The following is a 27,870-nucleotide window of genomic DNA, read 5'->3' as shown; positions in this document are numbered from 1 at the left end:
TTCAGATAACAGAATCTCCTTTCTGAAGCATGAAGACCATCGTGACTATGTCCTTAAGTAAGAATTCAACCTTAATGTGCCTCAACTCCTTAAAGAACGTATGAAGGTTTCTACCAGCATTTTGCAACCTGCCCCCAAAACCATTTGATCATTATTGTTCTTCAGACACAGTGAAATTTTCCTCTGAACTCCCTTCTTATGGATTGCTGATAGAAGGCTGGAGAATGCATAATTTATAGCGCTAGTGCATGTAAGCAAAAGGATTATCAATGACTGGCCTGCCTATTCAATGTCTATATATAAGGGAAGGGTTTTACTTGCCACCTCAAGTGGATGGAGATGGTATCATCGATTTCAGCGAAAAGGGGGCCAGAAACCTCCCTGAGGTCACCTCAGAAACACTGTGGCATTACCCAGTCTAAACAAGGGACGGAATGGTCCCCAGGACAGAATTGGACAATCCCAATTTCCACTAAGAATCACCCAGGGCAGAACTGGACAATCCCAGTCACTCAGGGCAGAACCAGACAATCTCAATCACTCAGGGCAGAGCTGGACAATCCCAGTCACTCAGGGCAGAACTGGACAATCCCAGTCACTCAGGGCAGAACTGGACAATCCCAGTCACTCGGGGCAGAATTGGACAATCTCAATCATGCCTAAGAATCAATGTGCACCCATATAGGCAAAATGGATTCACAAAAGAGGTGGGTGACACAATGTTTCCAAAGTACCTGAATACTTAGACCATGAACATAAAAAGTTACTACTCCTATTATTACTGATAATCATAATAGCTAACATTTATATAATGTTCACTATGTGTTAGAAACTGTACTAAGTGCTTTATGGTTTTTATCTCATTTGAGCCCAACAACCACCCTGGGAGGTAGAGGTTATTCTCATTTGTAATATCATTTCTGCTATGCAAAATGGAGAGCAGTATGATTGACATCTGGCAGTCTGGAACTTAGAATCAACCAAGACTGGCATGAGCCAGCAAGGGCAAAAGTCAGTTGCTGGCAGACTATAAATAGCAGGATTTTGGACCAAAAGCTCTCTCATTTTGGAGAAGGGATTTTGGTGGGAGGTTTGGTTGGGATTTGGGTAGACCAAATCAATTCAGGATACCTGAATCCAGCTCTGATCACTACCATACCCTCAACTTCTGTGTGACTCTACACTATATATCCTAATCAATTAATCATCAAAGAAGAAGCAATATAAATACCATCAAACAACCTGGTTCAGGCTAAGCAGCCTGGCCTGGCCAGGTTGCAACCAAGAGAGATAAAGCTCTTGAACTGCCAATCTCAAACCCTGACTACCTTCGATTTGATATCGCCTGATCACCTGTAGCTTTAGCCAAGGATTCCCTTTATACCTCTTTCCTTCAGTCCCCTGTTTCCCTTCCCCTAAGTCTGTTATCATTAAATCTTGAAACTTTCTTAGGTGGATGTCATTTTTACCCTAAGGATTATCAAACATATCCTTGGGTATCTGAAGGAAGAGGGATTATGCAAACTAAAGTTAAGCCGCAGCCACTAACATTATCCATCATTTGGAGCCAGGATAAGCAGTCAAAGGACCTGTGTGATCTAACCCACAGTCTCTTTACTTGATCACTTATTCCTGGGACACTGTTGTGTTAGGGCTGGGTGTATTAGTTTATTCACAAATATTCCTGTGGGGTCCTTAGTGTTCACCACCACAACTTAGTGCTTCACCTAGGGATTTCCACACTCACTCAGCTTCAGCTCCTCATACCATCAGAAGACCTTGTGCCATCCATTATCATATAACATATCATCCCCATTTTGCAGATGAGGAAATGGAGGCAAACTAGGGTAAAATGACTTGCCCAGGGTCATACATCTAGGAAGTGTCTGAATTCAAATGTGAACCCGAGGGCAGCTGGTTAGCTTGGTGGATTGAGAGTCAGGCCTAGAGATGGGAGGTCCTAGGTTCAAATCTGGCCTCAGGCACTTCCCAGCTGTGTGATCCTGGGCAAGTCACTTGACCCCCATTGCGGTAAGCTCTTCTGCCTTGGAGCCAATATACAGTATTGACTCCAAGATGGAAGGTAAGTGTTTAAAAAAAAAAAGGTTTGTTTTTTTTTTAAATTTGAACCCAGCTCTTCCTGACTCTAGGCTTGGCAGACTACCCACTGTTCCGTCTAGCTGCTGTAAAAGAGAGAATAAGAGTTTATTTTTGAGTCCCTATAATATCTTGGCACAAATCCTGCATTGTGTTTAGTCAACACTGATTTACCAAAGTGATACCCAGAGAACAAAATTCAGCAAGTGATATTTAAATTAAGGCGGGTCATGGAAATGTTGGCTCAGCATATAACATTGGAAAAATTAAAATCATATATAATCTGCGAAATTCCTTTCGAGCCAGATGATGATCATTAACTGCCAACAGCACCTTTGCCATAGGAAACAGCTCCTGGATCAGCAACAGCCCTTATGCTTGCCTCGTAAGCATGGGCATACCAGTTGTAATGTTAGGATAGTCATGGATTACCAATACTGGGAGACTTATAAGACTTTCATTGGTCCTCAAAATCTGGTATTCCGGGGAGAAGGGCCTCATTTAGCAACACCAACTGGGAAATGGTCCCCGAAAGCTCGCCTTCGCAGAATGGCAAGGCTTACCTTCATCTCAGTTGTGGAAAGCATGTACCAAACACATGCTTCTCAAAGCAGCCTTGCAGAACCAACACAAGTAATGTTAGAGAAGCTCAGACACCCTTCTTCCAGCATAGTAGATGATCATCTCCCATCCCATGCTGAACTCGAATTCACAAGCCAGAGGAAAGCTAATAGGCAGAAGGAATGTTTTCTAAAATCCCAGTTGTGCCAATGATCAGATAAGAAGATGGAGGGTTTGGACGCTTAAGAAAAATTAATAGCCAAAAGAAAAGCAAATTGTGCGATTGGTCCTTGTGAGAAAGTATGGGGCATCAGCATCCTGTCCTTTAAAATCCACCAGTAATGTGGTCTCTTGGGATCAAGGGCGTGGATGGAAAAGCATCAATAATGTGTAATGATAATAATAATAACCAATATTTATATAGCTCCTACTACATGCCAGGCCAATGCTAAATGCTTTACAAATATTATCTCACTTGATTCTCACAACCAGTACTTGCCAACTGTTGGGAGAGAATTTCTCTCTCCATTATGTCGCCTTTTTTAATGTCATCTCTCAGTGACCTGGAGGTCAAAGACTACTGAGTAAATTCAGGTATAGATAAGCCCTCAGAGAAAGGAAGTTAAAGAACCCAGGAACCAACGAGACAGGAAACTGATTCCACAGGTACTGCCCCCCTGGGCAGCCCAGGCAAATTAAGAAACTATGGATGGTTCCTGAGATGAGATGTGTGAGAGTTAGTGGGTGGAGAAAAGAGCTTATACATCTTGGATATCAGATGTTCTTTGGGGTCTTCTGGCTGGTGTATAGAGGTGGGAGAAACCCTTGTTGGAGTTAGCCACAAGTCCATCATGGTGACCAATATATTGGAAAGCTAAGTACCCCTCTACCTCTTTCCTACCTTTCCCTCTCTTTACTACTCCGATTACTTTGATTTAATAAAGTTATTAAGCTACTATCAGCCTCATAGTTTTAATTATCACAAACCCACATATATATTCATGTCACATTTGCTAGTTTAGCAATCTACAGAGCACAAGGGATTCCACCATTTACCTGCAATGAGTCCAGTTGTCAAGGGTATTAGAGAAGGAACAAAGTGAATGACTATAATCATATAGAGTTTTAAGAGACTGAAGTAGGCTGGGCCCAGGAACAATGAAGCCAAGAACATCTCACTAGATGAACACATGGGATCAGGACCCAAGTTAAAGGATATTAATTTTTTTTTAATATGGAGGGGAACCTTCTGGTTCCATCTGACGTCCCCTTATAATTAAGAAAATTAAAATCAATTAATTGATGGCTCAGAAAAGGCGTTACAACTAAAAGGAAAGACTTTGCATCATCTGTTTTATTTGCTTCAGTTCTTCAAGCATCAAGGAGAATATCTCAGCCTCCATGGGGGCATCTCTGCCTCCCTTGGCAGGAGTCCTGGTCTGCCAGTCTCTCTATGCTGTGGTTCCAAACCCCATAGGCAATAAAGTAGTTTGTTTTATGGAAGATATGGAGGCAAAGATGTCCCCTGGCCACGATGGGCCCCCTTTCCTCAGAGGGGTAACAGGTAAAGAGAAAAAGGCAGCTAAAACGAGTTCCACAGGCACAGAATGACCACACACTTGTCTAGCTGCCTAACAGGTGTGCAAGTGCTCACTATACAGCTAGACAGAGTCAGAAAGGTAGGCCATTTCACCCCCGTTTAACTCCGTTTCCTCTTCGCGAACTGGAGATCACAGCACTGCCCTCCCAGGGGCGCGGCGCTGTGGGGAGCACGTGAGATCATTGGACGGGATTTGGTTCCGTCGCTGGCTCGCTGTGACATAAATGTTAGGTGACGATTACAATGATGGAGTCCTGGGCCTGCGGTCAGCAAGACCTAAATTCAAATTCAGCCTCAGATACTTCCCAGTTGAGGGGTCCTGGGCAAATCGCGTCCCCCGGTTTGCCTCAGGTGCCTCCCGGGGAAATGAACTGGAGAAGGAAAGAGCCAACACTCTTGTACCTGCCAGGAAAACCCTAAGTGAAGTCACAAAGAGCGGGACGTGACTGAAATGACCAAACAACCAGGCAGAGGGGAGCACTGGGAACCCAAGTCTAGGCAGAGTCTCTCAGAGCCTCAGAGACTAAAAGCACGGAAAGGGGAGCTGAGAGCCCGGGGCGCGGAGGAGAGCCCAAAGGTACCCACATCCGGGATGGGGATCCGGTAGAGAAAGGCCTGAGAGCGGCCCAGAAGGGGGCGGGGACCATCCAATCAGGAGAAGCCCTTGCCGGGGGTCAGGCCCTTCCTTCCCTAGGGTGAATGCCGAGGCTGGAAGGAAGAGGATTCGGGCTACGTCCTTGATGGACACCTTAAAAAGGGGGCTCCGCTCACTTCCCTCCTGAGTGTAAGAGGGCTAGCCCTAACTCAGCGGCCACTGAAGATCATCTCTGACCCAGATGAAGAAATCTATTTACACTTCTGTCCAGACAAGGGGAGGTTACATTTTCCCCTAAAATAATCTTTATTCCACCTAGACACTTCCCTAATCTACAATTCATCTTCATTTCCGAGATTGCGTCAGGGAGCGCATGCTTCTTCCAATCCACTTTACTAGCTTCTAACATTGGCCGCTCCTCACCCAGGTGGGGGTGGGACTGGCTGCCCCATCTTGATAGCCTTTCTAAGCACGTAGCAACAAGTCGTTCTAATGAGCATTTATTAAGTGTGTCTGTGCGTGACCCTGCGCCAAGCTTTTTACACATGCTATTTCATTCGATCCTCGCAACAGCCCAGGGGCTGCTACTGTTCTTATCCCCATTTTCCAGATGAAGAAACAGACAGGTCAAATGACGTGCCCAGCCAGAAGGTGTCTGAGGCCAAGCTTGCCTTCACGTCTAGGGCTCTATCTCCTGTGGGTCAGGCAAATGGCTAGATTTGCTCTTAACAGGATCTACACATTTTTCAAAGCTTTTTATTCTCTAATTGTCCACATATTTTAACTCCAAATATGCAGGAAAGGGCACTAACAATTCAGTGGTGCTTGTACAATGTGCATTGCTAAAGTGGGGGACCAATTTCAATCAGAACAACAAATGCAGTGCTGTCTTGAAGCGTTGGAGTCATTTATAACTTCATTTTTAGAAATATCTCTAGTACATAGCACAATTCTTAAAGCCAGATATAAAGTTTTAAAAATCCATATATTTATTCAATTGAGTTTTCTGGGGCAGCTAGATGGCTCTGTGGATAGAGCCAGGGCTGAAGATGGAAAGTACTGGGTTCAGATCTGGCCTCATGCACTTCCTAGCTGTGTCACTTAACCCCAATTGCCCAGTCCTTACCAATCTTCTGCCTTGGAACCAATGCTTAGAATAGATTCTAAACAGAAGGTAAGGGTGGCATAGATTCTAAATAGAAGTTTTTTTTTTTTTAAAGGGTGTTTCCCAACAATAGTTTTCCTTTTAAAACAGGCTGTTGGAATATAGGCTATGTTTTGGGGATTTTAAGACGTATCTTCACAAACCCTAGCTATTTCTGAAGTACAATCTCTATTTCTGATACACCCCCACACACATATATTCAATTCGCAGATGTGACAATATTGAGATTAATGAAGTTTGTATTTCATCACAATTAAGAAAACAGAAAAGCCCCTATGAACAATTTTACACAAGGACTTCTGGTTAATGCAGTCATAGAATGAGCAGAAGTCCATTTAGACAGAAATTCTGAAGCTAATCTGGAGTGGTAACAGAAAATGAAACCTGGCTATTTTAAATTTAGAAAGTTATCTACATTGCCCATATTTCATGGAAATGCCACAGCACAGCCTATATAGTTCTATACACAGATTACCTACCTTTGTATCAAAAGGCAGAAAACACAAATTTTCCTAGCATGGGTGAGAATGAAACTGAAGTTCAAGTGATGAATGTTTTCTTTTTCTTTTAAAGACATGAAAATCTTAAAATTGGATCAGTAACCTATACTTAGATAAACTAACTCTTTTCATTGGTAGCCCCAAAATGATTGTTTGTCAAGGAAATTTCATCTTCCAACATGAATAATCTTGAAGAAACAAAAATCCCAAGAAAATCTAGAGCAATGGGGAACTTCCTCAGAAGTAACAATGGCATTCTCAATACTAACTTAGAAAAATTAGCCATATTACTTATACTATTTTCTAGAATAATTTTTAAAACAAGAGCAATGAGAAAAACTTTTTTTAAAATATTTTCCTGAAAAAACATCAAGCATGAGGCAAAAAAATCATCATTTCAGCAAAAGAAATAAAATAAAATTGATAGCACAGTTCCTTGCATAGAGATTAGTGTTTGCATAGTAGACTGTTAAATGTTCAATGCTTAACAAGCCAGATTAAAAGTCATGGTTATAGTATATATTAACTCTTATAATCTTAAGAATATTTCAAAACATTTCCAAAAATTTTTAAACCAGCTTTAGCTAAATAAGTTTAACAACATTTTAAATTTTAAAATTTTTCCAATATTTTATTTTAAAATTCTCTCAACAATTTTATTTGGCAAAGAGAAGTACAAGACCATCTTTAACATTTCCAGAAGAAATGCTCTTTACTTTAAAATGCATTTGATTTGTAGGACAAATCCCACTGGTATATCCTTCACTTATCATGTGACTTCTACATTTTGTACAAAAAAAAAATTAGATGAAATTTATAAAATTGTAAAAACCATTCCAGGCAATGTAACTATACAATCTTGCTGAAAAAGTACTAGTATCAAATCTAGCACAAAACAGTTTATGCTATATACTAAGTTTTAGTTCTTCAAATCACTGCTCACTGCCGGCTTGCTTTTCCATTTTCTGTTGTCTCCATCCTGAGAAAGAGAAGAATAGCAAAGATGTTGGTATGAGGAAACATTAACAGAAAGTCTTACCTCTACTACTCTTCAAATGATCTTAATCTTTCAAAAGAGCTCCAAAGCTGAAATGACTAAATTTCAACGGATTCAAATGACCAAAGCAGAATCCTACTGCTCAGAGTTCAAGGTTTCCCCCCCTCCTTTCTTGTTAGCAAACTTTCAATTGAAATTAAAAACCAAAAAACCAAAAAAAAAAAAAAGCATTTTAACTTTATAAATGTCTGCTAGTGACTGAAAGGGCACTAAGGATACAATGTTTTGCCAAAAAGAAAATATTTTACTAGAAAAACACAACATGTACATAGATAAGTACAAGTGAAGAGATAAGTAAATATGAAGAAATTTCAAGAGCAAGAGGTCACTAAGGAGTGAGTGGAAGAATTAGGAAAGGCCTGTAGGAGGGGGTAGCATGTGAACATGATGGAATGTATAGAGGGAACAGCGAGCAGGCTAGTCTGATTAGAACAGAAGGCAGGAAAAGAAAAAATGAGCCCAAAAAGGTTAGTGGAAACCACATTGTGGAAGATTTGAAAAGAAATTTATCTTCAAAAATAGCTCAAAGACAAAAAGTCTGAACCTTATTCAGATTTAAACTCAATTCTCCCAGTAAGAGTTACTGTTCTAAAACGAAGACTATTTTACTTAGTTTATATTCTATGGCATATTACTGAACCTCTTCTAAAATTTCACAAGTTGTATCTTCTAAGCATTTTTAAAAGTCATTTCCTAATTATAGCAAATATAAAAACTTCTGCATTTGCTAGTTTTAGTCATTTTAACATATTAACAAAAAACTATCATTACTGTCCTCTTAGCAATATTTCACACTAATGATAATCTCCTCTTAGTCCTTTCTCCTCCCTGGGAATCCTGACTCTGCTCTTTCTTGGTACTTATTCTACTTATCCTTGGTTTTCTTTGTAGTCGTTGGTTTTTTATACTTTCACCCCCACTCCCATCCCCCAGTCCAATGTAAGTAAGTGTAGCTCAGGGCTCTGTATTGGTTTCTCTTCTCTGCTTTCAAAATAGTGTCTGTTGATCTCATCAGCTCCCGTGGATCCAACTCTCACTTCTCTGCAAATTACTTCCAAAGCTATTTATCCAGCTCTCATCTCTCTCCTAAATTCTAGTCTTACATTTCCAACTGCCTGCTAGACACTTCCACTTTTGAACCCCAAAGCATTCTGAGTTCTCCACTAACTCACTCAACCACCTGTTGCTATTTTCAGCTTCTTATCACCTCAGGTCTGGTTTACTGCAACAGATTCCTAATTGGATTCTGTATGTCAAGTCTCACCACTTTCTAATCCAACTTCCACATAAACTGACCACTGATATTCCTAAAAATAGATCTAGCCCTTTCACACTCCAACTTGAAAAGCTTCAGTGACTCCCCACTGCCTCAAGGATAAACCTATAGAATACTTTTACATTTAAAATGTTGGCCAAGTTGGATTTAAGAAGAGAAAGGAAGCTTTTATGGCAGTGCTTATTCTTTGAAACACTACGTTCAATAATACAAACCCATTTTCCTCTTTAAGATGTTGATATAACTCAGCTCTATTGTTGACAGAATTCAAACGACCAACAAATTCCTGATGTTTCCTGGAGTTGGCAGTATTAATCCTATTACTCCACAAAGACAGCAAGGACATTGGTCCTAGTATTGTGTTTGGAAAGAGAGAAGAAGAAAAAAGGTATGGAAATTATTTCAAATTCAAATTAATTCAATTTTAGACTTGTCAAGTTTGTGGCAATATTATCCTGTTTTAGAATTCAAGGAAAAGATACATTTAAGCCAACTATTTCCTACCCATCAAGTTATCTTCCCCATCATTCAAAATAATTTATGTACTCTAAGATACTAAACTTAAAAGTATTCCCATTATCTTCAAGCAATTTCTTAAATTAATAATTTCTATATAGGGTTGAAGTTTCATAATATATAAAAGCATATCTTTGTCTCTACTGATAAATATCTCACAATTTGAGTGACAAGAAAAATATGGTGAGTTTTGAAAAATATCATTATGCAGTTTCAAAAGAGTACATTGAAGTTAATACAAATAGAAAACAAAAATACAGCCAAATAACAACTAGGACGGGCCAGTAGACATTGAATCAGACTTGTTTGAATTTTTGAGCTACCTAGTATCACTTGACCTCTCTCAGACTAATTTCTTCATCTGTAAAAACTATACTTCACAGAGATGTTATGAAGAAATTGTTTCGTAATCCTAAAAGTTGATATAAAAGTGAGTTGTTATAATTATAAGTTAAGATCAATCTAAAGTTTTTGTTACCCACAAAAACATTCTCATAGTATTTTGCTAAGAGCCCATGGAAAAGAAAGTTGCTATACTAACAGCAAAAGAAACATTTGGTATATCATGAATAATTTTCTCTCCTACTATAAAGCACGAGAATATATGGGAAACTTTCTTTATCTTTACTTTCAGGGTTTAGCTTACTTATTCTTGGTGAAGTAAGCCAACTAGATTCTTTTTTGTCCTCGACTGTGGTACTCTGGGAACTTAAGAAATAGCAGCACAAGACTATGTAAAAGGCCAAATCTGTTGGTATTAGCAAATATTCAACAAAAAAGTCACACCAAATGATATAAAATAGTCTGACCCTAGAGTATTCAATTCAAAATATAATTCCATTTCCTTCCAATAAGTTACCTGAGACACAATAATTGGTAAATATAAAAAGGCAAATCCATATACCAGAAAACACTACTCTTAAGAAGATTTATATTAATGCCAAACTTTGTCAGAAACTTCAGTGGGACCTTACACCTAGCAGATTGGCCAATATGGCAGCAAAGAAAAGTGATAAAAGTTGGAGGGGATGTGGCAAAATTGGGACACTAGTACACTGCTGGTGAAGTTGTGAATTGGTCCAACCATTCTGGAAGGCAATTTGGAACTATCCCCAAAGGACTTTAAAAGACTGCCTGCCCTTTGATCCAGTCATACCACTGCTGGGTTTGTACCCAAAGAGATAATTAGGAAAAAGACTTGTACAAAAATATTCACAGCAACACTCTTTGTGGTGGCAAAAAATTGGAAAATGAGGGGATGCCCTTTAGTTGGGGAATGGCTAAACAAATTGTGGTATCTGATGGGTGATGGAATATTATTGTGCTCAAAGAAATAATGAACTAGAGGAATTCCATGTGAACTGGAAAGACCTCCAGGAATTGATGCAGAGTGAAAGGAGCAGAACCAGGAGAACATTGTACACAGAGACTGAGACACTGTGGTAAAATCAAATGTAATGGACTTCTGTACTAGGAGCAATGCAATGGACAGAACAATTCTGAGGGACTTATGAGAAAGAAAACTAGCCACATTCAGAGGAAGAACTGTGGAACCAGAAATGCATTAGAAAAATATATGATTGATCACATAGTACGATAGGGAGGTGATTAGGGTTTTGATGTTAAAAGATCACTCTACTGTAAATATGAATTAACATGGAAATAGGTTTGAACAATGATACATGTATAACCCAGTGGAACTGCTTGTTGGCTTTGGGAGGGGGAAGGAAAAAGGGGAGGGGGAGATCATGAATCATGTAACCATGGAAAAATATTCTAAATAAAAATTTAAAAAATTAAAAAAAAAAGAAACTTCACTGGGAGGGGAAAATAATAGGGAGAGGGACAGTCTGTTTTTCACCTTTCTTTTTTAATTCTTGCACTAAATGCTTGTTAATTAATAATAGGACTAAGGATGTTTTTCAATTTGTCAAATAAGGAATATTTGTGTTCATTTTAAATTACATTTAGTGTTCACTGTGATAGAAAACAAAGTAAGAATCTGGACATTTTAGAGTATAGATGGTAAGAAGGGAGAGTTAAAAAAAGAGACAAGAAAGGAAGGTGAAGAAAGGATCACTAGGCCATAGATGGAGGGCTGAAAGGGGACTTGGAGGCTCTCAAGTACAAGACTCATTGTATAAACAAGAAAACTGTAGCTAAGGAGTTTAGGTTCCTGGCTCAAGACAAGCCAACTAATAAGCATCAGAGATGGCCAGAGCACATAGCCATGGACCTGTTCTGTTTTTGTTTTTTAAACCCTTACCTTCTGTCTTGGAACTTGGTTCCAAGACAGAAGAATGGTTAAGGACTAGGCAATGAGGGTTAAGTGACTTGCCCAGGGTCACATAGCTATAGGAAGTATCTGAGGCCATATTTGAACCCAGGACCTCCTGTCTCTGGGTCTGATTCTCAATCCACCAAGTCAACCAGCTGCCCCCCATGGGCCTGTTTTAAGACAGTGCAGACTCAAGGTTCTATAAGCCAAGAATAAGCAGCACAGGCTTCTCCTAACTCCCAAAATTTTTAAAAAGGGGGGAAAAAAAGAAAACAAAAGACCCCTGGCAGCATGGTCAGTCAGTCTCTTCACTTCTGCTCCTAAATAAAAGCCTGGCCTCTGGTAATCTTAGCAGACAAAGGAATGGCCGAGGAGTTTTGAAGCTCATAGTCTGAATTTCCTTCTGATCCTTTACTAGTTATGTGACCATTAGCAACTCAGACCCAAAAAGCAACCATTCCCTTCTTTGTAAAAAAAGGGGAGAAAAAAAGGAAGAGCTGTGATGAGGCTTCAATGAGATGACGATGAACATGAAAATACCCTGCAGATCTCAAGTGCTGTATAAATGGCAGCTATTTTGATTAAAAATACTGCATTACAAGTTTAGAGCTTTAGGGACTAAGACAAATCCTTAATTTGTTTTTTTGCCTCTCTCTTTTAAAACAATCCCCACCAAAAACAATGCAAAGAAAACACCAGTTACTTTCAATGTAGAGCTGTTTCCCAAAAACTTACCTTTTTACCTGCTTGCTGAAGTCTATAATTCCTTTAAGGAGGAAAAGACAGCTTATTCCATAATTAAAAAATTTAAAATGCAAATAAAGATTTTAAAAAAGCAATAAATGAAGGAATACATTGCTTTAAACTCAATGTAAATTTAATGTAAAACAATCAAAGTACATCAAAATGTAAATCATTTGTTCTTTTTAAAATAGGAGTTTTGAAGGTCCAGTAAGGGAAGTAACTGAAGTAATGATAGTGACTGATACTAGAATAGAATAAAGGAAATGAGAACAAGGAAAAATGTCATGATTCTGTAGTCAGTCAGTCCTGGTTACCTTCAACAAAAGGAGAATGGGTACAAAATATTTTTGTCAATATGGCCGAGAATACATACAGCTCTAACTTGCATAATTTGTAAAAATTCAGTTTTGTTTTAACTTTAATTTGGACTTCATTGTAATACTTTATTTCCAAAGAATTAATTAATGGAGCTATCAATATAATTCTCATGACAACATTTTTCCAGAGAGTGGATAGAGACTTCAAATTCAAAGATGCAGAAGAGAGGTTTTTTTGTTGCTTCAGATAACAAAATACCTATTTTAGATGAAGCTGTTTGAGATGATTTGATTCTAAGATCCTCTCACAAGAGGATGTCCTAGCTCCTCTTACCTTTGGACTTTTCCACAGGTGGAGTTTCATCCATTTCGACAAGGGGCTTCTTGTTTGGAGGTTCTGGGGAATCAGGAGAATCTTTAATAACCTCTGCTTCAGCTAATTCTTCTTTTCCACGTTCTAAAATTCCTTTTAATCTTTGGGATCAAACAGTCAATTTTAAGGCATATTTTTAATCAATTCTTAAATCAGCTAGTCTTTTTTTTAAAGCAACATTTCTCTACAACAAATTACTTTAAAACAAAAAGACACTCCCTACTCCAAATCTTTATAACCCTAAACCTATATATATGCCTAGAAAATGCATAAAGTAATAGGAAGTAAAAACATCCCATCTCAACTCAGGGAAAATAATTAAATAAGTAGGATTAAATGTTGTTAAGAACTTTCAAATCACTACTTAAAAACTCACACAAAGCAGGGCAACATCAAGGGCAACATGAAAGACTTCAAAACTGGGATCACCATAGTGAGAGATGAGAAAGTGTGCTTTCTACCCTTAACAAAGAGGAATGGGTCAGAGGTAAAGGAGATCTGATCAAAGTGCCAATTTGTTTGGGTCTGACTACAGTTATTTGTTATAGAGGACTTAGAGATGGAGGAAGAAAAGCTACTAGGTAGTAAGAGTGATGCAAAATAAAATGAAAAGAACATACACAAAATAATTTTTAAAAAACAAGCAAATGAAATTCAAGAAGGGGGAAAATAATAGGGCAGAGAAACTAAAATATCCCCTTTGGAAAAAAGCAACCTCTACCTCTACCAGTACATGTATGACAGACACTAAGCACATTATTGTGGTATGAAAGCAAAGGTGCTGCATTCAGAGTTAAAAGTATCTGGTTTCAATCAATCAATCAAGTTCCAACACTACATTCTTCCTTACTATCTATGTGACTTTGTGGAAGTCATTTAAAATCTCTATGTCTCTTCTTGGCTCATTTGTAAAATAAAAAGCTTAGGTTACATGTCTCTAAGGTCCCTTCCAACTCTAAATATGATTATGACATTTAAAGATAGCATGGCTGAGTAAATACTATATTACAGAATTATAAAACTAGATGAAAAACGAATAAAATAAATTATTAGTAAATAAATGTCTGAATATTCATATGTGTAGTAGATGGAATGAGTCATATGCCAAAATGTCACCTCTCTGAATCTTGCCAGAACTTTTCTTGTTCATAATCTTTTGCTGCTTTCTCAGATTTATCTTCTTTATCTTCTCTCTTCCTTCCACGCTTCTTGCGCTCTTCTTCTTCTGGGGGTTTGCTACGACATGCCATCAGACATTCTAGGACTCGCTGATGTTTCTCAGAGTTGTTAATATGAGCTCTGACAAGGGTTTCTAATTCATTCCACATAATACGATACTGTTCATCTCTGCAGTAAAGAAAAAAAAAATTTTCTTACAAAATAGAACACAGAGATAAAATAATATAAAATAAAATTGGCCAACACTGAGGAAATAAAGGAAATGATACATACAGTATTTTTTTTTCCCTTATGTAACAGGCATTGTTAGTTCAATTATAAAATTACTGTAATATAAATGCTAACCTCTTACCATTCGAATTACATGAAGGGTTAAAAAAACTACTACCTTTTGGGGCCTTTTCCTCTTGTACCAACTGTGGAAATAGGCAGTGGATCATTTTTTCTCTCCATATCAACTAAGTTGTAGATTGTTTTCTGACAGTTCAACACATCTTCATCTGTCAAGGATTCTTTGACAATAACGCTGGCTAATGGAACTACCTATTAATTAAAAAACAAAAACAAAAAATAAAACTCAAATGTCCTGAACAAAAAAAGCACCTAAAACCAAAGTGAAATATGTCATCCAATTTTAAACTGTAAAAAAAAACAAAAAAGAAAGTATTTCAAGAGTCAAGACCTAGACTACAAGCAAAACTACAAACTTCTCATTAAAATGGTATTGCCTAATTAAGGGAAGAGGGTACAGCAATGCTTGCTACACTAAATCTAGATGAGATTCTTTAACACAAACTATGGTTAGAAGGATCATAAGCCTTGAGTTACACTCTCAAATTTGCTAACAATTATCTATATGTAATTGGGTAAATCACAACCCTTTTGATAATGTTTCCTTAGTTGTAAAATGAGGACTAGGGGCTAAGGTCCTTTCTAACTCTAAAATTTTATAATTCTGTGTAATTATAAAATTACTTATTTCCTAGAAACTGACTGCTAGACATTTCTAATCTAGTGGTTCTCAAACTTTCTGGTCTTTGGAACCTTTATACTCTTAAAAATTATTGAGAACCCTCCAAAGAGGTTATGTTTATGTGGGTTATAGCTATCAGTATTAACCATATTAAAAATGAGAATGCCACATTATTATGAAAATGGCTTGGCTGTGATGGATTCTCTGAAAAAAGGGATTACAGAACTGCTGATCTGATCTAATCCTTTTATTACAGTATACAAGGAGACCGAAGTCTAGAGAGTTCTAGTGCCTTGCCTAAAGTCACACATCCAATTCTTTTTTTTTTTTTTTAAACCCTTACCTTCCATTTTAGAATCAACACTGGATATTGGTTCCAAGGCAAAAGTGTGGTAAGGGGTAGGCAATGGGGGTTAAGTGACTTGCCCAGGATCACCCAACTAGGAAGTATCTGAGGCCAGATTTGAATCTAGGGCCTCCGTCTCTAAGCCTGGCTCTCAATTACTGAATTACCCAACTGCCCCCACACACATACCCAATTTTTAATGGCCAGAACTTGAACCCAAACTTCCTGACTCCCAGTCTGGCATTCCTTCTACTACACCAGGCTTGCCTCCTAACTGTTCCATAAGTTAAATATTTATTGTACTAGGCAAAATTGTGTAGCCAAAAAGAAAACTGATACTTTGTAATAATTTAAATTTACTTACTGCTTGCATGTTGAAGATGGTGGTTTGTGAAATAATCATAGGCCAATAACGAGTATGTTTTTCTAACTGATCTTTTGCTCGTTCCAAAGGGATCTCAACACTTCCATCGATTTTATATCTGGGGTCTAGAAAAGGAGTTAATCTGTTTTCCCTCATAAATTCACCAAAATCCTAATGATAACCAAACAAGATAAAATTAGAAACTATATTTTCTAATTTATACAGTATGGATTAAATGTAATAACCTCTCTTAAAGTTTGTGTTCTATGATATACAAAGAAGAAACACAAGACTCTATCTTTTGTTTCTTTTGTGTGGTGTGTATCCAGAAACATTTCTGATAAATGTAGATACTTGAAAAATATGTGTGTATATGGATGCATACATATACACATATAAATACACATATATGTATTCATACATATTTATACATACACACATACTCAAAGAGATCTGAGTCAAAACTAAAGCTATATTGTTGTGTTTGGATTAAGGAAATTTTTAAAACAAGGAAAAAACAGGGATGCATTTGCATGTTTTGAAGGCTAAAACTTTTAAGTTCAATTCCTCTAAAGGACGGAAAATGGAGCAACAGAAAATATTAGGCTAAGGTTGATGACATTTTTTTGGCTCCCACTAAAGTTAAAGTAATTATATGATGAATATGTTGTTATTAAATATTCAAATCAATCTTGTTGGCAAAACTATTTACTTAAAATTAACTAACCAGAAACAGAACAAAATCAAACCATCTTACTCAGAAAAGTCCCTTTTATAGTCTGGTAAATTCAAAATACAAAAGTAGTACTCATAGACATTAGAGCCTTACTGTAATCCGATAATCCGTAACTCTCCCGCCACACCCTTCACTAATTGAAGGAGGATCTTCCAGAATGGATCGAGAACTGCTCAAGACATGCAAAAAAATCTCTCCTCCATGGCTACTAAGCATATGACTAATGACTTTGGAACCTGATTTTCGTGGCTGTTCCAGTAGAACAGAACGACCTGTCAAAAGTAAGATCAACAAATCAATTCAAATTGTTCATTTTTTTTTCTTCCTTAAGAGCATTTCTGGATGATTTATTTCACTCATCCAACCAAACATCTTATCAAGAACAGGTCTTTTCCCTTTCAGATTTGTATCCTACTCTTAGTTAACTTGGTTACTCTTAATTTTTCAGATTTATATAAAGGAAATTATCAAAGTTTAGTGTCCAGTAAAATATTTTATCACACTTGTTGATGTCAAAAGTCATTTGGAGGGCAGCTGGGTAGCTCAGTGGAGTGAGAATCAGGCCTAGAGACAGGAGGTCCTAGGTTCAAACCTGACCTCAGCCACTTCCCAGATGTGTGACCCTGGGTAAGTCACTTGACCCCCATTGCCCACCCTTACCAATCTTCCACCTATGAGACAATACACCGAAGTACAAGGGTTAAAAAAAAAAAAGTCATTTGGACACCAAAAAGAAAAGTGAGAGTACTTCTAGCCAGTCTCAAGAAGAGAAGTAGTAAAAAAGGAAGAAGTCCCACTTCGGTTTCATAATGCTTCCATGTAAACACAAGTAGTGAAATGTTTTGAGTTCTTGTAGCTATTTTAGCTTTTCTGAATGAAGTTTATGTTTCTATCCTGATCAAAGTACCATAATCATTTCTAAAAGGAAATTCGTTTAAAGATTTCTATGGTAAGATACGAACTATAAGCAACTACCATTCTAGAAATATTCAATATTTAATTTCTAGTATCTTTATTAAAATCTGAATTTTGTGGAGCTATTCTATTCTCCAAGTATACAACATAAAAATGAAATTAAATTTACCACAAGGATATACTGTCACTCTAAGTTACTTATAAAACTGATTCAACATAATACTACAAATTAAATTCTTCAAGAGAGGCAGGGAGACCTAACAGAACTCCAGCTTTGGAGTTAGTAAGATTTAAATTTATACTCTTTTTCTAACACATACCATCAGTCAGATTACTAGCAAGTCATTTAATATCTCGGTGCCCTCATGCTACTCCTAAGACTAAAAAGTACAAATATGCATTCATAAAATGAATTATTAGGTCAGAACTTCTCTACTTTGATCAAATCATAGGTCAGAACCAAAAGAAAAAAAGTGGCTTAGTCCTACAAGAGGACATAACAATAAGTTCATAACAATTTTAAAGTTTAGGGAAAAAACTATTTTGAATCACAAACAAAACTTAAATGTTTGCAACTCAATTAGTATCAAAGTTCTAAGTTTCAAGTAAATTTTAAATCTATGAGGCAGTTAAAAATCAGAAAATATTTCAGTTATAATGTTCATTAATGAAATGTAACACTCTTAAAGGAAGATCAGAAGCACAAGCCATTTTCTGAATCTTTGCAAAATCAGTTAAGTGAGTTCTCTCATGTCCAAGTTCAAAATTATTGCAAAAAATGTTAAAAGACTATAAGGGAAACAATTTTCCAGATCTAGATAAGTTTTTAGAATCTCTTTACAAAATCTGTTAGCACTTAACTGTGGTCAACACACCTATTTCAAAGAATTCTCACTTATAATATTTACACTTATAATTGTACCAATTGAAACAAAGGAATAAGTTACCATTCAGAAGAAAGTTAGTAAGGCAGGAGGAAGGTCTACTGTTCACATCTACAGGTGAAATTCTATATGCTCCTGTGCAATAATGTAATTCTGAAATATAAGTAAACAATAAAGTGAATAAGCAGAAAGCATTCCATTAAAGGAAAAAGAAGTTACTCCCCTATGATCTTTATGATGATGACTAAAAATCTGGTACTGGCTAAGAACCTGAGTGGTGGATCAGTGGAATAGACTAGCTATACAATACACAATAGAAAATGACCACATAATTTAAGTGTCTTGAGAAACCCAGAGATCCAAGCTTTTGTGACAAGAACTCGTTATTCGACAAAAACCAATGGAAAACTGTAAAAGATATGACAGAAATTAGGTACAGAGAACAACATCTCACACTCTACAAAAATAAGGTCAAAATGGGTACCTTATTTAGACATAAAGGATGATACCATAAGCAAATTTGGGGAACACGGAATAGTTTATCTGTCAGACCTATGGATAAGGGAAGAATTTGTGACCAAGCAAAAAATAAAAAGTATTATGAAATGCAAAATGGATAATTTTGATTATATTAATAAAAAGGTTTTGTATAAGCCAAACCAATGTAATCATGATTAGAAAGAAAGCAGAAAACTGGGGAAAATTTTTTTACAGCAAGTATCCCTGATAAAAGGTTCATTTCTCAAATATATAGAGAACCAAGTCAAACTTATAAGAATATAAGGCATTCCCCAACTGACAAATGGTCAAAGGATATGAACATCGATGGTCATAAGAAAAAATGTTCAAATTGCTACTGAAGCACCACCTTAAATCTATCAGACTAATATAACAGTAAAGGAAAAAAATGTTGGAGGAGATGTGGGAAAATTAAGACACTAATACACTGTTGGGGGAGTTGTGAACTGATCCAATCAATCTGGAGAGCAATTTGGAACTATGTCCTAAAGGCTTTAAAACCTATAACATTTGATAGTAGGTCTGTATCCTAAAGAGATTAAAAAAAAAAAAAGGAGGGGGTATTGGGTGAGGAGAGAAGGACCTATAGGTACAAAAATATTTATAGTAGCTCTTGTGGTGGCAAAGAATTGAAAATTAAGAGACTTCCACGAATTGGGGAATGGCTGAACAAGTTCTGGAATATGACTGCAGTGGAATATCACTGTGCTATATAAAAAATGACGGGAAGGATGATTTCAGAAGAATCTGGAAAGACTTACATGAACTGATGCAGAATATGGAAATATATATTTTGTATAATTGCACATGTATAACCTATTTCAAACTACTTACTATTTCAGATAGGGAGAAGGGAAAAGGAGGTAGAAAGAGAATATGGAACTCAAAACATTTGAAAATTACTTATTTTTTTTTAAATGTAAAGGGGAAAAATATTACTAAAAAACAATCATGAGTATAGATGACAAAAGAATTAGGAAAAATACTATTTATCTTTTTAAAAATTTCCTAAGTACCTTATAATTTATTTTTAATACCTTATGTTGCTCATATGTTGTTTATACAGTGCTTATATTTAAGTACTTACCAACATTATTAGTCCTTGGTGTGCACCACTTAAGTGTTACTGTTTCTTTAAATGAGCCTTCTCTACTACTGCCACCTAAGTGGAGATCACCTTTAATATGCCAAGAAAAATGGAGATAAGAGCATAGCATAACATTTCCATTTTCTTTATAAAATAGCAGATTTACTACAATTCAACATTTATCAAGGGCCTACTGCATTCAAGGTACCATACCCGAGAAATATGAATATCAAGTGCCTCCACAACAGAGGGCAGCCAAGTCTGCACAAGAGATACAAGAAAAGATACCACATCACTCTGGGGATGGAGAACACTAACAATAGGGGGGTCAGGAAAGGACTCCTGTAAGAAGGCAGCTGAGCCTTGAAACCAGTGAGGGGTTACCAAAGCCATAAGTGGGGAGGGAAGGGTATTTGTACCAGGCACAGAAGGACAAAAGCATAGAGGCAGGAGAATGGAATATAATGTAGGGGGAGTCTACCAGTCAGAGGAGAAGGTGTTGAAAAGAGCTGGACTGTGGAGGCCTTTCAGTAGCAAACAAAGGAGTATATTTTGGCCAAGAGGCAATAGGGAACTCTGAAGCCTTCCTGAACAAGGAAGTGGAAAAGGCCACTGGGTGGAAACTAGAAGTAAGCAGGGGGCTTTTCACTTCTGTTGGACTGTGAAACCCCTACATGGGCAGTCTGCAGAAGTCTAATGACCTCAGAATGTTTTTACATGCATAAATAAAGTCCATGAGTTAAGAAACCCCCCAATCATCCTGAAATATAATTACTAAACTTAAATTCATAGTCCTCTTGAAATTTATCTACAGAATTTTTGTGAATCAGACTCTAGGATAAGGACCCATAGACTAGAGAGCACCAAGGCTCTGGATGCTATTTCAACAGTCTAAGCAGAAGGCAATGAGGGGTTGGGCAATTTCTGGAGCACTAGCAAAGGATCCTCACTGAAATCTTGACTTAGGGAGTCCTACTCAAAGACATGCAAAAAAGAGAAGGCATCCAAGTGACCAGATACTTCCCTAATGGCAGTCCAGGAATTACAGAGGCAGTCTGGTTGTTGTTCTTCCCATTCCTGATAAACTCCAACCAAAGTCCTTATATGGCATCCTACCCCTATCTCTGTTTTGGCACAGATTATCTCCCAGGTTTTGGATGAAAACCCTCATTGGCATGATGGAATGAATGTCAAAGTCAGCCTCAGAATCAGGATGACTTGGGTTCAAGTCCTGCCTCAGACAAATACATGATCCTGGAAAAATTACTTAACTTCTCAGTGTCCCCAGACAACTAACTGCAGAAAGTTTGCAAATCTGCATTACTAGAAAGAATTTCCTTACTGGGAACTCTCCCAAAAGTTAATATTACTATAGGTCCAAACAATAGATACAAAATATGCATACATACACATATTGTATGTATGTGCGTGAACTCAATTCAACAAGCATTTATTGAGCACCTATTCTGGCACATATGGTTCTAGGCTTGGAAACACAAAGAATAAAATGAAAAGACCTTTGGAGTTTACATGCCCCTGGAGTGAAAACTAATATGACTCCAGGAAACCTAAACTGATTTCTATTTTCCTACTCTCCCTCCCTCCCCAAATTACTTTGTCCTTTGCACTCAGCATATACCTGGCACATAGTAGGCATATATGTAAATGTTAACTATTATTATTAACTATTACTTAGTTCCTTGGGGCAGAGACTATTTTATTTTTGTCTTTGAATCCCCACTGCCTGGCATAGTAGGCTTTTTAATACTTGTTGAATGGATGGCACCCAAGTCTCCTGACTCCTACTCAAGCTTTCTTTCCACTAAACCTCTTTATCATGACAGAGAGAACTATAAACCAGCTTGTTAGGATACTGTACCCACTACTAAAGAAAACTGTCTAGAAAAGAGAACAATAATGACATTTGGGATAAAGAACTGCTAGCAGTCAAGGCAGATTAGGAAGTGTGACAATACCCTGAAGTGGCACAACATATAATCACAGTCTACAAAAAATCCTTCCAGGTAAGGTAACCTGGAAACATGTTTGATGGACTAAGATTTTTAGTTAGTTTCACTTTAAAAATTAATGCCCCCTTTAAAGCTAAAACCAAAAAGCAGACTCTCTAAGAAACCACAGTGAGAGGTCCTAGAAAGAGGAAACATTTGCAAAACCTCCTTTGTGATTTCATGTTGACCCAATCTCATCTCAGCCTCAATGAGGTGATCATTAACCACCAAAATGGGACTTGTACACGAAGCCTCAACCATTTGCACTTTTTTTCTAACTCTGCCTCCTACTCCCAGAAAGACTTCATTTCATGAGGACCAATACTTATCTGGAAGTTATACACTAGAGACTTCAATGACAGGTATTTGGTAGTACCTGTGCCATGATGGAAAGGCAATTTAGCAAGTTAAAATGTTAAAGATTGTACAATTAATCCCCCTGGGGCTCTCAATGTCCACAGATCTAACATAATATTGTCCAACAGGCACATGAGATGTATGTATGAACCAAGAGTCTAGTTTAGAAACTGAGATGGATTTAAAAAATGCTTTGCACTTTATCATAACCCTGAATGTACATCAGGATGGGCTTTATCACAAATGTGCTATACTTTTTTTGGATAATATGCAATCCTGGTAGGAATATTCTGATGGGATGGAAAAGGGAGGCTCAGGTAAAGACTTGAAAGGATCTCCCTGCCTTTGGGGTCAAGAGAAACAAAGATTAGAACAATGTGGGAAGGACAGGACATAGATAGAGAATAGTAGGAATTGGGTACATTTAGCAAAAAGGGGATGCTTGACAGGCTATCATCAATTGACCCTCACAGAGGAGAGAGCAGATTTTAAAGGTTTTTATCCTTAGGCCAACTTTTTGGAAGGTATGGGGGATTCCATGTCAGGGAAGCATTCTCTCTACTATTACTCAAAATACTATGAATTTCTAACAAGTCTAAACCCTAAACCCAATAAAAAAAAAAAAAACCTTTCTTTGACATCTCTCCTCCCACTATTTGACAGAATTGTAGAAATGCTAACTAGAGTAAATGGTAACAAGAGAACTACACAAACGGCCAATTATTGATAAAAAGGCAACAGATTTATCTCTTTTTGCAGATGACTCAATGGTATACTTAAAAAGTCTCAGATAATCAGTGAAGAAATTGAGATAATCAATAGTTCCAGCAAAGTATTGGATTAAAAATAAATTAGTAAAAATCATCAACACTTCTATACGATACTAACAAAATCCATGAAGAAAAGATTTGAAGGGAAATTCCTTTCAAAATACATAATATATCAAAAGAGTTAGCCTACAAAGATATTATAAGCTACATAAGTGAAATTTCAAACACTTTAAAGATATGAAGTCTAAAATAAGTAGATATATACAATGCTCATGGTTGGGTTATGCCAAAACAATTTGTAAAAAAGACAATACTATCTAAATTCAATTTTCCAACTTTGTGCTATACCAGACTATATGGGATTACTTTACCGAGCTAGACAAAAACAATAACATTTTGTTTTTTTGTTTTGTTTTTTTTAATTTTTTAAACCCTTAACTTCTGTGTATTGGCTCATAGGTGGAAGAGTGGTAAGGGTGGGCAATGGGGGTCAAGTGACTTGCCCAGGGTCACACAGCTGGGAAGTGTCTGAGGCCGGATTTGAACCTAGGACCTCCCGTCTCTAGGCCTGACTCTCAATTCACTGAGCTATCCAGCTGCCCCAAACAATAACATTTTGAAAGACAAAAGGCCTAGATTCTAAAGGGAAATCAATGAGAATACAAAAGAAGGGCACATAGCATTACCAGGTTTCAAATTCTTTTAGCATAAATAAAATCAATGAAGATAAAATTAGAAGAGGAACTATAGAGTGGGAAAAATATTTGCTGATATTTTTTGCTGATAGGATAAAAATCTGATTATCCAAATTATGGAGAGAAATGGCATAAAGAAAACAAGAGTTGGCTCCGTACTAGGATACCCTAAGAAATCAAAGACAGAAAAGGTCTAATATATATCAAAATATATATATGCCTAGTATCCTTTGTGGTAACAGAATTAGAAACAATTATTTCCATCAACTGGGGATGACTGAAAAACTTAGTTTTTATACTGTGTATTAAGAAATAATGATAACATTGATGATGATAAGTAATATTTACGTAGTACCAGTAATTTCCTGTCAGTACTATAGGACAGATAAGGGCCTTGGATGGAATCTACAGGAACTAGAAGTGATTTCTAGTAAACTATTCACATTTGTGTATATGTGCTACAAAGACTAAAAGGGAAGCTATAGCCATTCTGGCTCAAAGAGCTTCGTGGTAGTTTACAAAAAAATTGTAGTCTGAATAGTTATCCCATCCCCAGGCATTAGCTTTCTTCCTGCTCAGGTAAGGCATCTAAGGAGAAGAGAATTCTTGCAATTTACATTAGGAAGCTGAATGAATAAAAAGTAGAAATAATTCAAAATTTAAATCTCATTTTTTAAATTCCAAATTCATTTCTACTCCAGTTCTTTCACTTCTAAAATTAAAGAAGTTGAACAATTTCATGTTTTTGGCCAATATTCAAAGGCCAACTCATAAATGCATTTCAGTTTTCAACATTTAATTGAATATTTTGGAATTCATTCAAGTATTCAATTATTGTTGATCTAGCTATACGACTATGGAAAGTAACTTAAATTCTCTAAGCCTGTTACCTCACCGGTGGTTTAAAAAAAGAAAAAGGTGATAATAATAGTAATACTCATAGTACTTGCCTCATAAGGCTATTGTGAAGTTCTAAGGAGATAAAGCATGAAAATAACTTTGCAAACTTTTAAGTCTTATATAGGGGGCAGCTGGGTAGCTCAGTGGTTTGAGAACCAGGCCTAGAGACAGGAGGTTCTAGGTTCAAATCCGGCCTCAGACACTTCCTAGCTGTGTGACTCTGGGCAAGTCACTTAATCCCCATTGTTGCCTAGCCCTTACCACTCTTCCACCTTAGAACCAATACAAAGTATTGATTCTAAGATGGAAGGTAAGGGTTTTTAAAAAAGTGTTACATAAGTGTTAGTGATTACTAATTATAGGTAAACAATGCATTGTTGTTGCAAAGTGAAATGTCCTAAGTTACCCAAAGAATCAGGCTGCAAAGGACACTTGTTAATGGAAATCTGACAATGGGGCAACCACATAAGGATTTTAAAACCACATTAAAAAAATAAGCAGCACTCTTTAAAAACCACTTAAAAGGAGCTTCCGGATAAGATGGCGGCAGAGTAAGGAGCAGCTGCTCGATCTCTCCTAACCAAAGCATACAGGACTCCTAAAGGGCACATAAAAACGAATCCAGACGAACAAAGGAACCCCACAACAGGGCGCAGCATTGAAGGTACGCGAATTCGGGGCATTTCCACGCTATAAAGGGGTGAAACAGATCTCACTAAAACGCGAGAGGAAGAAGCCCATCCACCCCACACACACACCACGCACAGCGCCAAGGCCAACGCACAAGAGTGAAAACAGGATTGGGGCAACCAGTAAATCATGAGCAACACCAGGGATTGTACCTGAGAGCTGTAAGACATGGGACTTCAAGTGGCTGTGGGGCACGCATGGACTTTCCCCGAGTGTCTATGGGGTGAAAACATTTCCCTAGGGGAGGACAAAAATCTCTAATGCAGGGACTTTCCCGAGCGTCTGCGCGGGTGAAGACATTGCCCTGGGCGTGGACAAAGATCTCCAAAGCAGGGACTGTCCCAAGCGTCTGCGCGGGTGAAGGCAGTACCCTAGACGCAGACAAAGATCTTGAGCCCAGGCTTGGAAATAGAGAGGTGCAGACGTGAGCGCGGCTGTGGAAGCAACTCCTGAGACTGCTGAAGGAGAGGTGGGCAGAGGGGCAGACCAGGGACTACCAGGAGGCTTGACCCCGAGAGCAAGGAGACCAGAGCCCTCGGGAGCTTAGAAAGTGCAGGCAGACCCTGAGTGTGAAGACAAAACTGAAAAGGGGCAGGGCTAACAATGGCAAGCCAAGAACCCCAGAAGAAAAAGATTATCAAGAAAAACTCTGGAACACTTTTGACAACTTTTACACAGAGAAAATTCAGACAACAGAGGAGGACAAACAAGTATCCAAACCTTCCCAAAACAATGAAAACTGGTCACAAACTATGGAAGAGTTCAAAAATGAGATGTTGAGGAAGATGGAAGAGATCTGGCAAGAAAATAACAGCTTAAAAGGCAGAATTTCACAAATGGAAAGTGAGGCAAGTCAACTGAAGACCAGAAATGACCAGATTGAAAAGGAAAACCAAAAGATTATAACCGAAAACCAGTCCCTAACGGCTAGAATTGAGCAATTAGAAGCCAATGATCTCTCAAGACAACAAGAACAAATAAAACAAAGTCAAAAGGACTGATAAAATAGAAGGAAACATGAAATGCCTCACTGAGAAATTGACAGATCAAGAAAACAGGTCTAGAACAGACAATGTGAGAATCATTGGTCTTCCAGAAAAAGCAGAAATTAATAGAAACTTGGACTCCATACTTAAAGAAATTATTCAGCAAAATTGCCCTGAAGTCCTACAACAAGAGGGCAATATAGACATTGAAAGGATCCATAGATGACCCTCTACACTGGACACAGAAAAGTCAACACCTAGGAATATAATAGCCAAATTCAAGAGCTTTCAAGTAAAAGAAAAAATCTTACAAGAAGCCAGAAAGAGACAATTCAATATCAAGGAGCACCAATCAGGATCACACAGGATCTGGCAGCCTCCACGCTAAAAGACCGCAAGGCTTGGAATACAATATTCAGAAAGGCAAGAGAGCTGGGCCTTCAGCCACAGATCAACTACCCATCGAAACTGACTATATACTTCCAGGGGAAAGTATGGGCATTCAACAAAATTGAAGATTTCCAAGTTTTTGCAGCACAAAAGAGACCAGGACTAAATGGAAAGTTTAATACCCAACCACAAAAATCAAGAGAAACATGAAAAGGTAAATAAGAAACAGAGGGAAAAGAAAGAAAACTCATAATTTTTTAAATTTGACTCTTTAAGGGCTTAAATAAGATCTAATTATCTGTATTACTATGTGGAGAAATGCTATGTATAATTCTCTGTAGTGAACTCTATTCACTATTATAATATTCACTATTATAGCAACCAGAAGAATAATTCATAGGGAGAGGACAGGATACTAAATGGTCTAAGATGACATGGGGAGTGGGAAAGAGGGGGGGGAATAGTAGGGGACACCAAGAAAAATCTGAGTAAATAAGAAAAATAGGATATTCTATTACACACAAAGAGGGCATGGGAAGGGGAGGGGATAAATACTATTATAAGAAGGAGAGGAAGAGAGCATTAAGAGGTAATATTCAAACCTTACTCTCAGTGTAATCAACCCGGAGAGGGAAGAGTAGCTTTATTATCCATTCGGATTAAAAACTCTATCTAACCCTACTGAGAAAGTCAGAAGGGATAAACCAAAGGGAAGAGGGGAGTGAGGAGGTCAAAAAAGGGAGGGGAGAAGAAGGGGGAGGGAATTCATTAGGCCATTAAAAAACAAAAAGGGGAATAACAAGGGAGGGGGCAGAAAGGGAAGTTAATCAAGGGAGGGGATAAGGGATACTGGCTCAAAGCAAACCACTGGTTTAAAAGAAAATAGTGTAAGAAGAAGGGGTGGGTCTAGGGGAGGATACAAAAATGTCAGTGAATGCACAACTGATAATTGTAACTCTGAATGTGAATGGGATGAACTCGCTCATAAAAC

General features: G+C 37.5%; 2 protein-coding genes across 3 annotated transcripts in view; one reads left to right on the top strand and one right to left on the bottom strand.

The window, feature by feature from the left end:
* Nucleotides 1-4,473: 4,473 nt before the first annotated feature.
* FGFR1OP2 (FGFR1 oncogene partner 2) overlaps nt 4,474-27,870 on the top strand; it is a 74,217-nt gene continuing 50,820 nt past the window's right edge. For both annotated transcript variants that reach the window (XM_044678718.1, XM_044678716.1), the window contains exons 1-2: nt 4,474-4,835; nt 9,116-9,239. The gene's annotated coding sequence lies outside the window, so the exon portion shown is untranslated. The remainder of the gene's footprint in view (nt 4,836-9,115; nt 9,240-27,870) is intronic.
* INTS13 (integrator complex subunit 13) overlaps nt 7,129-27,870 on the bottom strand; it is a 37,063-nt gene continuing 16,321 nt past the window's right edge. Inside the window, exons 9-17 of the mRNA XM_044678714.1 lie at nt 20,083-20,172; nt 18,540-18,629; nt 16,771-16,949; nt 15,942-16,112; nt 14,647-14,801; nt 14,196-14,426; nt 13,041-13,180; nt 9,067-9,202; nt 7,129-7,497 (exon numbers count right to left, since the gene is read on the bottom strand). Of these exons, the coding sequence (XP_044534649.1) occupies nt 7,458-7,497; nt 9,067-9,202; nt 13,041-13,180; nt 14,196-14,426; nt 14,647-14,801; nt 15,942-16,112; nt 16,771-16,949; nt 18,540-18,629; nt 20,083-20,172 (1,232 nt within the window). The 3' untranslated portion in view covers nt 7,129-7,457. The remainder of the gene's footprint in view (nt 7,498-9,066; nt 9,203-13,040; nt 13,181-14,195; nt 14,427-14,646; nt 14,802-15,941; nt 16,113-16,770; nt 16,950-18,539; nt 18,630-20,082; nt 20,173-27,870) is intronic.

Source organism: Gracilinanus agilis, chromosome 5 (genome assembly GCF_016433145.1).
Source record: "Gracilinanus agilis isolate LMUSP501 chromosome 5, AgileGrace, whole genome shotgun sequence".
Lineage (NCBI taxonomy): Eukaryota > Metazoa > Chordata > Mammalia > Didelphimorphia > Didelphidae > Gracilinanus > Gracilinanus agilis.
Note: the sequence above shows the minus strand (reverse complement) of the source record. Positions and strands in the feature narration are given on the sequence as shown.